This window comes from Pleurodeles waltl, chromosome 7 (genome assembly GCF_031143425.1).
Source record: "Pleurodeles waltl isolate 20211129_DDA chromosome 7, aPleWal1.hap1.20221129, whole genome shotgun sequence".
Classification (NCBI taxonomy): Eukaryota; Metazoa; Chordata; class Amphibia; order Caudata; family Salamandridae; genus Pleurodeles; species Pleurodeles waltl.
This window is the reverse complement of record NC_090446.1, coordinates 1,284,410,101-1,284,423,994: the sequence shown is the minus strand read 5'-3', so window position 1 is coordinate 1,284,423,994 and position 13,894 is coordinate 1,284,410,101. Positions and strand designations below refer to the sequence as shown.

At 42.0% G+C, this 13,894-nt stretch overlaps 1 protein-coding gene across 2 annotated transcripts in view; it reads left to right on the top strand.

Moving 5' to 3' along the window:
* Positions 1 to 13,894, top strand: part of LOC138246180 (uncharacterized protein ZSWIM9-like) — a 135,849-nt gene that overhangs the window by 85,151 nt on the left and 36,804 nt on the right. For both annotated transcript variants that reach the window (XM_069200504.1, XM_069200505.1), the window contains exon 8: positions 2,556 to 2,803. In XM_069200504.1, coding sequence (XP_069056605.1) covers positions 2,556 to 2,803 — 248 coding nt within the window. The remainder of the gene's footprint in view (positions 1 to 2,555; positions 2,804 to 13,894) is intronic.

The following is a 13,894-nucleotide window of genomic DNA, read 5'->3' as shown; positions in this document are numbered from 1 at the left end:
TATGAGTGTAAATGTGCGGGGGTCGGGAGAGGAAGGGGGGTGGGGCCGGACTAGGGGGAGGGAGGTAGAGGAGATCCCTATCAGTGCCAGGAAAGGACTTCTCTTACACTGATCGTGCCTACCGCCATAGTTTCAGTGGCGGTACAGAAACCACTAAAACCATGGCAGTGGGTGGGGTCATGCCATGGGCGGCCTAGTGACAGCCTCTGTGGCGGTCTGTGTGGTACATTAGCAGTTTGGCTGTGGCCAAACCACCAATATCATTATAGTAGAGGCAGGTACCGCCAGCCTGTTGGTGGTATTACCTCCACTAGTCCACCGACCACTGGGGTCGTAATGACCCCCTTAGAGTTTGACAGAGGGGATTACTCAGTTCCAAACATGATGGATATCCCGTCCGCCGTATTACGATTCAATTTTAGTCCATGGAACTAATATGGAGGATGGGATATCCAGCACATTTGTGAGGGAGTGACCCCTCCACCAAACTCTAAATCGGGCCCCTAGTGTCCCGAAGTGAGACCACCCTAGTAGATAAGATCTCACATAGGTGAAGTTTCAGGGGCTGCTGCATTGTAATGCTTCCCTGGGTTATAAGGTTGAATCTGATGTGCAGTGCAGAAGTGTCGGGTGGGAGTCTATTGTTCATGACTTGCTTGCTGCTCATTTTTTTCTGAGTCTATTGGTGAAAGTTGGGGCCAGGTAGGGCTCAGTGGGCGGTATGTTGCAGATAATTGAGGCAAACCCCAAGAACAAACTCTTAATTGTTTATTACCAACTGAAATCTGATAATGCCGGTTGTAGGCCTCCCATATTGCAAATTGCATGCAAGACCTTTGGAGGGTGGGATTGCGTGTGAGTTATTGCTGCATTTTAAGTTGAACAGCATTTTAAGTCATTCAGGCTGTATTCGATATGCAGCGGTCCTGGCTCGGAAGCCACAGGGCTGGTGTTATGATCAATATGGTAGGATTTGACTGTTGCTTTTATAGAGACCAATTGATAGAAAGACCTTCCATGGTCTGCTTTTGACATTAAGATCGTCTGTCCCGTGATACGAAGGACAAAGGTCTTTTTCTAGATTTCTGGAATGCAGGCTCCTCTTCCTCGTAAATTTGCAATATAACCTCTTGCTCTTACCCATTACAATAGGTAATAATAGTTCAAAAAAGCATTAAGGTGCATTCCCTAAACACGTATGTCCAAGCAATTAACTAATAACTCATGCATTAGGTTATCTCAGTACAAGTTTCAATTTGTTCTGGTCTTTAATAAAGTGCCTCCAAACGTCAATGCACTGTGAAATATATTTTGGCCATCCTTTTACAACCCAATTATCCATATAGACGTTTTTTATACTGTCTGAAACAAGCATTCAAGCTAAAAGAGTTCATTTTAATGGGACAAAGTCACTATGAAATCGGCAAAAATAATGCGTTTAAATGTTCGAAAACGTTGGTATGGAATGCACCAAATGATAAATTGGACTTCAATGGCATTCGATTTCTTGCCAGCACCTTTTTAGTATTCTATTGCTATTAAACACGATCTCCCTGTTTAACTTTGCTGTCTCTATATTGTAATTCCCCTGTTCCTGTCTTGGACTGTTCTGAACTTATTTGCAGCTTTGTACTTCACTACTTCTGCTTGGGAGCTTTTTGTGAATTTTCTACACTATTTGGTGTTTGATATTTTCTAATGTCTCTTCTGAGACAGTCCGGATTGCTTCTGTTACAGTTCTAGGAGAAGACCGCAATATTATTTCTTAAAAAATTGAGACTTATGGGCTACATTTATCCCCTAACGTCATATGGTTTACACAAGAGTCTCTGGATTGTTTCAAGCGTGCCTTCACTTTCTGGATCTGTGTCACCCAGAACTGATGCAACACTTACCTTGGGGTTTACCTAACTGACAACAATATGCACATGAAACTTTGTAAACTGCACTCGGAGCTTCATGTGTAGCCTCCCACATTATACCCACAATACTCAATACTGAAAACATGCGTGTTAATGAACTGACCACGGTAGTCCACATGAGAACTAAAAAAAAAAAGACTTCCTACTCTTCCTGGCCTCCCATGGGACGTGCTGTGCTCCTAATGTATCCGTCTGAATTGGATTCAGTGCTTCAAAGAAGGGCTTTAGAAGTGGATAACACATTCCAGATTAGTCCTCTAGAACTGAATATGTGATTCGAGATATATACAGAGTACACCACAAAGTATCAGAAACTAGTCACAGTACTACATGCAACCTCTGGAAGTAGGCACACTACTCCAAAAGTGAGCTTCCAAACTGCATTTAATACTCCAAGTAAGGCCTATGGAAATTGAAAAAATGTGAAGCCCCTAGAATTAGATGGAATATTCCAATAGAGGCATCCAGCTGGCCACAATTCCTCATACGTGGCCCAGGGAACTGACAACTATAGCAGACATGAGACTGCCAGACTTTACTCAGTATTCCAAATGTGGCTTGACTTGTGCTTTTACTTTTTTATCACATCCATCTGTTTCCTCCCTCTTCATTGCCCAGTCCTTTTCTTTTCAGATTACTTCGTTGCATGAAGAGGATGATTTGCTGGGAAAGGAGTTCTTCTCCTGGGAGGAGTTCTGCAGAGTCTTCGACACTTGGTGTGAGAGGAAAAATACTCTCTTCTATATTCAGAACGCCACCCCCCTTGGCAAGTGTGAGTGGAGAACAACCCCTCCGCAGCCCGAGGTGGTAGATGCCCTCCATTATAGCTCGGTTCACCTCCTGTGTAAGGAGAGCAAGGACTGTGGAGCACACAAAACAGGGTAAGGCATAACGTGTATTCTTGATGCTTTGTTGTGGATATGGTGTTTTCAACTTGAAGGATAAATTGGGGATATAGTTCTGATACTCTGCTGAGTGCTGTAGTGTGAACTGCCCTCACTCGGATATGGTGAATCATTGAGTACACGTCAATATCATACCAAACCTCTGGACAAATTCCTCTAGTGGACACCCACACTTTTCAAATCACATTTAAATTTTGAGCCACCATTAGCTCCAGAGAACGCAAACCGATAACAGGCACACAATTGAAAACTTCTGTTACAGGTAAATAACCGTTTCTTCCTTCCTACACATCAAAATGCTCAAATGTTTGAAAACAGAGTTCTGGAGAACTATGGTCCTAAGTATTTGGAGTACTTTATAAAGAATGGCATAAAGGAGACCTGCTTCTACCTCCTCTTTGAAAGTGATGGCTACTATTGATATCTAAGAGGTGAATACATTACAAATGGTCGGTTCTATTTCTAATCCTCAAGGCAAATCTCTTAGAAGTGCTAAAATCTCTGTGGCAAGGTAAGTTTGGGAAGTAGCTGGAAGTGAAGTAGCACAAGTGGGAACCAAAGAGAAGGATGGGCAGAACAGAAGCATCTGACATTACATTAACCATTTCTCAGCAGACGTCAACTAAAAGAGAAGCAAGTTAGCAACAGCCAGCCTATTTTAGTATCACTTATGTCAACAGCAGGAGCTGGTTGCTGTTTAAGAGGAAGGAGGTGCGGTGCAATATAGCGGGAGGCAAAGCTTTCACCCCTCCCCACACTCCACCACCACCACGCACCCCCTGATGGGAGAGGAGACGTTTGTGGTATCATAGAGGTGTACATTTTCTACAATACTTCCCTTACCAGGAACGACAGTGAAAACAATTTCATGCATGAAAAAAAGATGACATATGATAATATAATCTGTGCAGTAAGTTGTCGAACAGAAACATAAGTTGACTCGTTTCTTTCCAAAATGTAAAAAACAGAGGTGCATCTTCAGCATAACCCAGGTTACAGCTGGGAAGGTATGTAATAATGTTCTTCTCCAATAACTGAGCTGTCGCCAATAGAAGGGATTAATGAACAGCACACCTTCCATACTGTGGGTTAGTTATCCAAAACAGTGCTAAGCAAACCGTACATATTTGTTGCTGTGATAAATAATACTTGCATTTTTTAACGTATGGAAATGTTTTTCTTTTTTTTTTTCTTTTTTTTTTTTTTAATAAGGAATCAAATTATTTCTTGCAAGATTGTGACATCATAGATGCAAAGTTCGGTATTTCAGGGTTTACACAACGTGGCATGTATTGTCACTTGCCTTATTCACAGGCATGTGTTGTATCTTCAACCATGTGAAGCCAGGTTGGGGGACGTAAAGGTTTAAATGCATATTTATCCCACACCCACTGGACTGAATGAGGAGGTGAAAGGCTCATTTGGAAAGAGAAGTCTCTCTGAGCAGGGACTTAACAGTGCGCTAAGTCGATTCTTATTTCGAGAAAGAGGCAGCATATCTCACACTTAACAGACACACCAGATGCACAATACCAAAGTCACTATGGTGGGTAAAGTCCACTATTTTAATGTAACGTGAAAATAAGGCATCTGACTTTTCCTGTGCTTAAATAAACTTGTTAGTTCTACGGCATTTTAGATCAAGACCTATTGCATGTTAAGCGGTTTAATGGAAGAATTGTTTTTCTCTTCCACCAAGAGAGATGCTTCTGCCTCGTGCTGTACCTCAACAAAGTTATCAGGTTGTTGGGCACTCTGCTTTTCAACAAGTTCTGGCCCCACCCCCATGGTAGTACATATCGATTGTAGGTAATGGGTAACAAGCTGTGCCAGATTCAACGTTTTCTTCTGATCCACCCTTCATGTAGTGACCTTTGACCATGTATTTTGCAGAAATGTAGAGTTGTATTTTGCTTCTCTTCAACTAACTCCTGCTTAAGCATTTTTTAAAGAGCCTTTTATTCAGACATGAAATGAGCTGCGTCCACACTACAACTGATCTGTGCAAATGTTCTAAGAGCATCCCATAGTGTCACCTGACCCACCAAACACCTTCTGTCACTGTCAGTCTTGATATTCCAGGGCGCGTGTCATTGCACCATGACTTGAGATGGGTCATGGTTTCCTGGTTTACCCTCTTTATGTTCATGAGGAGCCTCTTGTCGAATAAAATGTGGTCCATTCTAGAATACTTGCTGTGTATTGGCAGTTTTCTACTTTAAGGCAATGCCTGTGCCTCCCAACATCCAGAAGCTAAGCCTCGCAGGAATCTTTTCACTCCTCTGCAGCAAAAAGCATTATCTGGATTTACACCACAATTTGCGTGAGTAGAAGTTCACTCAAAACATTCTTTTTATAATTCATTGTAAATCCTTCCACTGGTGCTAGAGATGTTAATGTTTAGACCAAGTGTTGGCTTTGCTTTGAAGGCTTAATTCAGCTGTGTATCTTGGATATTGAACTTGCAAGCAAAAAAACTCACGAGTTCTGTCAATTATTTTTTCTGCCATCTAAAAATTAGGAAATATGTCTAACCAGTTTAGCACTATGGCGGAAAATATTACAGTGAAAAGGGGTATATCCTTTGACATGTTCTAGGTTATTGAACAAGTGAGTGTGGAAAATTACACTTGCAACTCTGGAAAAAATCAATAGCCCCTGCCCTCCATTTTTGTATTCGGAATAGGGACATTTTCAGGAGCTCACAAGTTTCAGATTCATGAAGAAAGAGACAAGTGACTACACATATAAGGTACCACTGTCCGCAAGACTAAAGGAGAATGTAAATAAGTTACGATGATGAAAGCCACAGGCCTATCGTTGTGCGACAATACAAAAAAAAGTCATACGGAATAAACTCATGAATAATGAAAACTGTCAGCTAGGAGTCCTACGTTTCAAGGAACTCATAAATGATCAAACACAAGACAAAAGGAGTAAGTGATAAGGCCTGTGATTGGGAGCAGGGCCTTTTGAGATGCACGGGTAGTTCTGTGGTCAGCCTCAGCATCAAACCCCCTGTACATGGCCAGTGGTGTTGTGCTGTGAGTAATGGGATGCATACTCCGTGTCCAACCCTGCTGTGCACAACCAGACATTGTTGTGAGGGGCTGTAAGTAGGGCTAGTGGGCCACCAAGTAGCTCCTACTCTTGCTTGAAAAAATTTGAAATATACTAAACAAAACAGTAAAAATGACATTTTGGTTCTAAAGCCTAAAAAAGCTAAAATCATCCAACTATGGTCCACCTCACAAAGTATAACTCAAGCAGCAACCATCCAGACGATACCTCTCTCTCCCTTTTTATACCAATAAAACAACTGACTCAATAATACAACATCATTAAATAACGCTTATCCAGGCCAAGAAGTTTGACTGTAGCCGTAACAATGTCATCAGTAATTCCATTGGTAAGGTGGCAGGTCACAGTAATGTCATTGTTTTCAATTGTGATGTCATGTTCCACATCATGTGGGAGTTCATGAGCAGTCCTTTTTGGTAGCGAATTGTGATTTTTAAGGTGGGGACATGAGCTATGGTTTGTGTAGCAGACACATTTCAATACAAAAACCAATAAAAACGAATTTAAAAAAACAAATTTTAGTGGTACCGCAACTTTTTTTGTTGGTAACATCTTCTCTGGGATTGCGCTGCAGGATTCCAGAAATATTATTCACATACAATAAAAATAGCACCATAATGGGATCCAGAAAGAAATCACACTCCAGGCGGTTGCCTGACATGAATCAGTATGGGCCTTCCTGCTTTACACATCATTTTAGCTGTTGCATTCAATTTTGTTAAGTGCTTTATTCTTCAGCTTCATCGGGATCTTGATCATTATATTTGCAACTGCATCAAGTAGAATGACTATACAATTGTGCAGACAAAGGCAAAGCATCCTTTCAATCTAATTATTTTCATATTTTCCTTTTGTAGGCAGTGTTACATATTGGTATCTGTTTGTAGCACTTTCTTTCACATTGTCAATAGCACTGTTTATTTTGTACAAATTCAAGATACATACCAAAACAGCAGGTGCTCTTTTTATGGGCTACACCGATGGATCACGGGGCAGCAATCTGTATTATTACTTCCTGTTAGAAATGGGGTCTCTAGTTGGCAGTCAGTTTGCACCCTGTCCAAGTAGGGACCCTCACTCTAGTCAGGCTAAGGGAGATACCTGCTCAGATAACCCCTGCTCACCCACTTGGTAGCTTGGCATGAGCAGTCAGACTTCTCTCAGAAGCAATGTGTAAAGCATTTGCACATAACACACAGTAATAAGTGAAAACACTACAAGCGGGCACCACACCAGTTTTAGAAAAATAGCCAATATTTATCCATATAAAACAAGACCGAATATGATAAAAATCCAACATACAGTAATAAAAATATGAATTCTGCAAGATTTACTTCAAAATACAGTTCCTTGAAGTCGATAGCTCCACCTGGTGCTATCACGGCGTCGTGATCAACAAAACCAACAGTTCAGGCCGGCCACGGCATTGCGGGCCAGCTACGTTGTCGGGATGACCTGCAAACAGTACCTTGGATTTGCAGGGCATCTGGATCCTCGAGGTGAGCTCTGGAGAGCGGCATCGCAGTGTCTGTTCCGGAGTCGGTGCAGGAGTCGTCGGGCCCTTGAGGTCACACGTGCTGTGGATCGAACTCCAGGCTGATGAAGTCAGGTGTGCCCCCGTGGATGGCGTCCGGGCTGATGTGCGGAGCAGGACGATGCGACGTGCGGTGCCCACAGGTCACGGTGCAGGCAGCGGCTCGGTGGCGGTGTCCAGCGGCGTCGGTGAGACCAGGGCTGCAGTGTGAAGCGGGGCCGTGCAACGTGCGGTGTCCACAGGTCACGGTGCAGGCAGCGTCGTCATCATTGCTGAAGCGCTGTCGTCGGTAGGCCCAAGCCAGCGGTGCGGGACGGGACGGTGCTTCGTGACCCTCACGAGCGGTGTCCACAGGCCACAGTGCAGGCAGAATGCCTGGTGACGACACAGGAGTCGATGGTGATGGCGTCGGTGGACCGGGGCTGCGGTGCGGGACGGGGCGGTGCTTCGTGTACCTAACGAGCTGTGTCCACAGGCCACGGGGCAGGCAGCAGCGCTGGTGTCAGCAGGAGCGTCGTCGTCGAGGATGCCCAGGCTGCGGTGTAAACAGGCGATGCCGGAGTGCGGGGCCCACAGGCCGTGGTGCGAGCAGCGACTCGGTGAAGTTGTCCGATGATGGCGTCGGTGAGACCAGCGACGAGCGGGAGCGCCTCACTGTCAAGCTTTTATTTTCCAGAAGGCTTGTTCAGCAGTTTCATGTTCTTTCACAAACCTATGAGCTGTGCGCGAGTAAAGAAAACAATGTTACGCTGCACACATTATGAGCCACAGTGACTCGCACACTTAAGTCTTTAACCCAAGTCTACTTCTCAGTGATTTGCACACTTTATTTTACCAACAGAAGTTTATAAGTTGAGCAACAGAAGTAGTGTACAGTGGAAAGAAATCTTTGGCACGCGCATGCGCTGAGAACATCGTTACACGGATCATTTCAGATAGCATTACGGTAACTCGCACTGTATACCTATCAACGCGGTTACAGTTATTTGCACATTCTCAACCTAGCATGAGGTAAATTACAAATCTAGAGACTGAAGTCATTATTTTCCAGTAATTCGCACACTTGATTTCACCGGCGAGTCCTTATACAGTGACTCGGACACTAGCAGTTTTCAAAAGACACAATCACACGTTTAACATAGACTGATTTTTATTCCATCCAGTCAGTCCACTCCATGCCACCATAAATAGACTTAAATAATTAACTCTTTTTTCAACTTATTCAGCAATGTGTCAAGGAAAATTTCTATGAGGCTAGCATTAAATTGGTAGCTGCTCTCTCGTTGGTTATTGCATTGTATGTACTTATTTCTGATTGGTTACTACTTCCTGTATGCATGTGCAGTTTCTATTGGCAGTCAAGCATAGGAAAATCTAAAGCACAGTTTTTAGGAATGATTCTTCAGTGAACAGTGGTCATTTCGCAAAATTGACTAATTACTATTGAATATTATTATTATAATCTATTACCATGCATACTGCAAATTTACCAGTGTCATTCCTCCCTGAATCAGGAATCCCTGCACTTAAATGGCACCATTGACATAAATCCTTTGAAAGCTAATTAGTTGCCATTGATGGTCTGAGTTTTTCAGCGACTAGGAAAAAAGCAATTTAATAATATATGCCTTAGAAGAGAAGGACAAAGAATTTTTGATCATCCGCCACAAGCACAATCTTCATCATCTGACCATCGGGATGTTTTTACAGAGGCGGTCAACAGATTAGAAAACCATTTCAAGGATTCCCTTAGCATCATTGTGGAAAGACACAAATTTTTAACAATAAAACAAATCCAAAATGAATCTATTGACAGCTTCATAGACAAATTAAGAGTATTAGCCTCAACGTGTGCATTTTTAGGCCCATTAGATCAATATCTTAGAGATCAGTTAGTAGCAAATTTTTATGACAGTAGAATCCAGGAAAAAATCCTTTGTTGTAGAAATCCCACTTTGAATGAAACTCTGGAGATAGCAAGGGGTATTGAACGCTCCTTTATAGTTTCGAAGGAATTGAGCAAAACACAATTAGCACATACAGAAAATGTTAACATTGTGATGCCCAAGGTTAAGGGAGTGTCGTCCTGAATGAATGAAATAAGAAAAACTAATAAGAGTATAATTTACTTTAGGTGTGGATCTAAGTCACACATGGCTAATGCAACTAAATGTCCTGCAGTGGGGAAGATGTGCATGAAATGCAAAAAAAAACAGGTAATTTTGCACAGGTGTGTAAGAATTCACAAGAAGTCATGTTGGTTAAGTCACAACAGCCTTTATGGCATTAAGATGTGGATGATCTTGATCTCAAAAAGAATTGTATACTGGTAGTTGATACACCTACCAAACCAGCTTTACGTTCATCTAAAGATCCCATTTGAAGGGTAATGGTTGGCGAGGTGGTCATGGACGTAACAGTAGACTCTGGTTCACCCATTACCATAATATCAGATGAGGTTTATTATTCAAACTGGAAAAAGGTTACTTTATCACCACCTGATATAAATGCCATTTCTTTGATGGTCAAGAAATAGACATGATAGATTATTTTCAGGATAAAATAAAATATCAGTATAAGATCATAAGTACAAAAGTATATGTAGCTAAAACAGGTTATTATAATCTGGGGTGGAATACCAATAACAGTTTGGAATGGTACTTAGGCCAGGCAAGGATCACCCAATTGCCTTAGTGGAAAAGGTTGAATTAAAATTAGTTTCATGATTGTTAAGAACATCTTGCAAAGAATCTATCTTTAAAGGCAAGCTAGGATTGGTAAAGGGGTATGAACACAAAGTTTTACTTAAACCATGGGCTGTTCCTATTGTACACACAGTGCGCAATGTGCCACTAAGCATCAGAGGAAAACTTAAAGAACATCTGCATAATCTCTATGTGGAAGGGGGTCATAGAACCAGTAGACTCATCACAATGGGTTTCTCCTATTGTGGTGGCATGAAGAAGATAGGAGATTTTAGACTGTGTGGGCCTAAGATCTTTGAAAAAAAACATTTTGGTGGATTGTTTCCCTTTACCAAGAATCCAGAATTTGTTGGCACACTTGGGGGGAATGAAAGTATTTTCCAGAATTGATCTCACATCGGCATATCTTCAAGAGGAGCTGAACAAGGATTCTCGTTCTCTCAATACGTTATTACGCCATTTGGGGCTTTCTGTTTTTTATGAATGCTGTTTGGGTTGGCCTCAGCAGCATCTGTTTTCAATAACTCATGTATCAACTCCTTGGGGATGGAAATAGGGTGTTGGCATATCAGAATGACATCCTAATTTGCTCATAGTCAGTTCAGGAGCATTTGTACAAGTTGGATAAGGTACTAGCGGTCTTGGCAGATCATGGGATCACAGTTAAGAAGGAACAGTGACAATTCATGGTTGAGACTGGAATACTTTTGGGACAAAATGTCAGCTCAGGGAATTTTACCCAAGGAAGATCTCTTAATGGCGAATGAAAAATGCTCTACTCCTGAAGACAAAGACCAATTGAAGTCATTTTTGGGTCTGTGTGACTATTACTTATGGTTTGTACAGAATTTTGCGTTTCAAACTGAACCTATGAAGAAACTTTTAAGGAGCGGATCAAAGTTTGAGTGGCAGGAAGATCAGGAGGAGGCATTTTCAACACTTAAAACAATGATAATGAAATCCCCAGCTCTTCAACCTTTCCTAGAGTACGTGCCATCCATAGTTACCGTTGATGCTACTGGAGTTGGTTTGGGTGCTGTATTGAGCCAAATGGCTGAAGGCAAGGAACATATTGCTTTTGCGTCCAGGGGTCTTATACCAAAGCAAAAAAGAATTACTGCACGATTGAGAGACTCATGAGCTTGTGTTTGGGGTGTGAATCATTTTTCAACATACCTGTGGGGTGGAGGGTTTACAATAGTGACTGATCATAAGCCTTTGGTATATTTGTGGAATGACAAGAGTTTTAATAAGACTAGTCCTAGACTTCCAAGATTGTCTAAGTTGTATGAATTTAACATTAAGATGAGACATGTAGCTGGTGGGGAATATTGCAGAGCAGATTTTCTTTCCAGATGTCTGGTACTGCAGGGCATGTGGAAGATGATGTTGTGGTTGGTTTGGTCCATGGGGTGTTCATATTGGATGAAATAATTTCTAGACAGTTCTGGAAGGAAGCAGCAGGTAGGGAGAACTGTCAAGTACTCATGAAGAAATATATTTGTGAAGGTTGGCCTGGAGAAAAATAAGTAGCAGAAAAAGTAAGACTATTTTTAAAGTAAAAGAGGAGTTAAATGTGGAAAATGACCTGGTGATGAGAGGAGAACATTTGGTTCCACCAAGCGAGCTGAGGTGCGGATTAATTAAAATTGCTCATAGAGGACATGTGGGCATTACTGGCACTAGGAAACTGTTGTGTTTGTATTATTGGTGGCCAGGCATGGATAGTCAAGTAGAGATGATGGTAAGAAATTGCAATGAATGTAAAGGTGCTGATAAAGGAATGCATACTAGGAAAGTGCTGCTATGTCCAGTACAATTCCCTGATAGACCTTGGGAGAAGCTTGGTATGGATTTTATTAGCCCCATTGGGGGGTCAAAATGAAGGCAAAAGGTATGTGCTGATTGCTGTGGACTGTCATTCTAAATGGATTGCGTTTTTGAGAGAGCCAAGCACAAACAGTGTGTTTAAGTTTTTGAAAGGGTTATTTCGTAGTGAGGGAATTCCAGAGTTTCTTGTTACGGACAATGGTGTTCAATTTGTGTCACATCGCTTGGTTGAGTTTTTGAGGAGCTTCAATGTGAAACATTTAACTACTGCTTTGTATAGTCACAAGGAAATGGTTTAGTGGAGTGGGTGAATAGGTTGTTTAAGGGGACTATTCAAATGGCTAATCAAGTTGGAAGACGGGCGCAAGAGGCTGTGGCTGAAAGAATTTGGTGTTATCACAACACATCACTCTACAATGGGAGTTGCTTATTTTGTTTTGTTGAAAGGTAGACATTAATTTAATGAGCTGTCTCCTAATTGGGTGGTGCATGAAACTATGAGGAGTAAGGCTACTCCCGACATCAGCAAGTCGAAACGGGAGTGGAAAGATTGCAAACTATGAGCAAAATGAGATATGACAGTCTCAAAAGTGGGAAGGATGTGCATTTTGTGTGTGGGTGGATTGTGTTAAAGTGAGGAGGCCTCATTGTGAAAGAAAGGGGGGAGGTCAAAATTGTATCCTGTTACTAAGGAGGTTAGAGTTGTCAAGCACTCAGTCATGGTGGAGAATGAAAAATGGTGGAACAAAAGAGACATTGTAAAGATTGCTAGTAATCTTTCGGTGGTTACAAAGGATTTACATGCAGGAGTTCACACAGGAAGTGGATTCAGTTTTGGTGGGTGTCTTGGAGGAAGAGAGAATAATGGCGAACAGGGGTTTTCAAGGATCAGTGGAGGTGAGGGCCTTCAGGATTCGGGTTCGGGTGAGAGTGTAGGAAATGGTCCTTGGCAATATGGGAGTTGAAATATGGGTGGGAATGGAACTGGGATGTGCTTCCCCATGTGGTCGTACTCTTGTGGACAGTGAGGAGGATACATTCGGAAGAGTTCACAGGGCCAGAAAGGATGTTGGTAGACCTAAATAAACAATTACAAAATATTCTAGCCCTTCATGCATATGTTTCTTTTATTGCCATAAAATGTGTTGAATGTTTGCAGAACAAAGTTTTAATGAATAGGAGATGGATAACTTTTTTTGGTATATGTATTATTTGAAAGCAACATGGTGAACTTTGTGAATTTATGTTTAAGTGGGGTTGTGTTGTTAAGGGGGAAGATGTGTGTTATTGTTTAGTGCTTGTTATGGAAGGTTGCCTGGTCTCATTTCTATGAGAATACGGGGGTGAGGGAGCGTTCTAGGATGAAACAGTTGACTGGCTTTCTTTACCAGGAACGGCGCTGGGGACAATGGTGTTGACAGTATGGAAATAAACTATGTTTACCTGGATTTTTGTTGCTGTTCATTTGTTTCGGGATACAACATTGGGCTTTCTTATTTTTATTTGAAACTGATACAAAACTAGTATGAGCATGGGAAATGAAAATGTTGTCTGATTTTACCTGGAAATAGGTTTTCAATGTCAGGCTAGGGAGTGAATCCTTTCCTGATGAAGACGGCTCCTGCACATGCTGACTGTGATAATCAGAGGTAAGAGACTGTGAGCAACGCAGTGAGGACACTATTGCCCTCTCGTTCGTCCTCTGCTGGGCACTGGCCATGCATGAATAAAAACTATTTGTAAGACTTTAGTTCGGATACAGTGGAGTTACAGCTCCCCATAGCTATTGTCAAGGAGACCAGATCCTCGAGGCTTGCGCATGTTCCCAACATGTCCACCTCTTGGCAGCTCCAAACTCCACTAGTTATATAGCACAGAGTTAAAGAATGGCTAAGTGGGGTAATGGGTTTTGGGTTG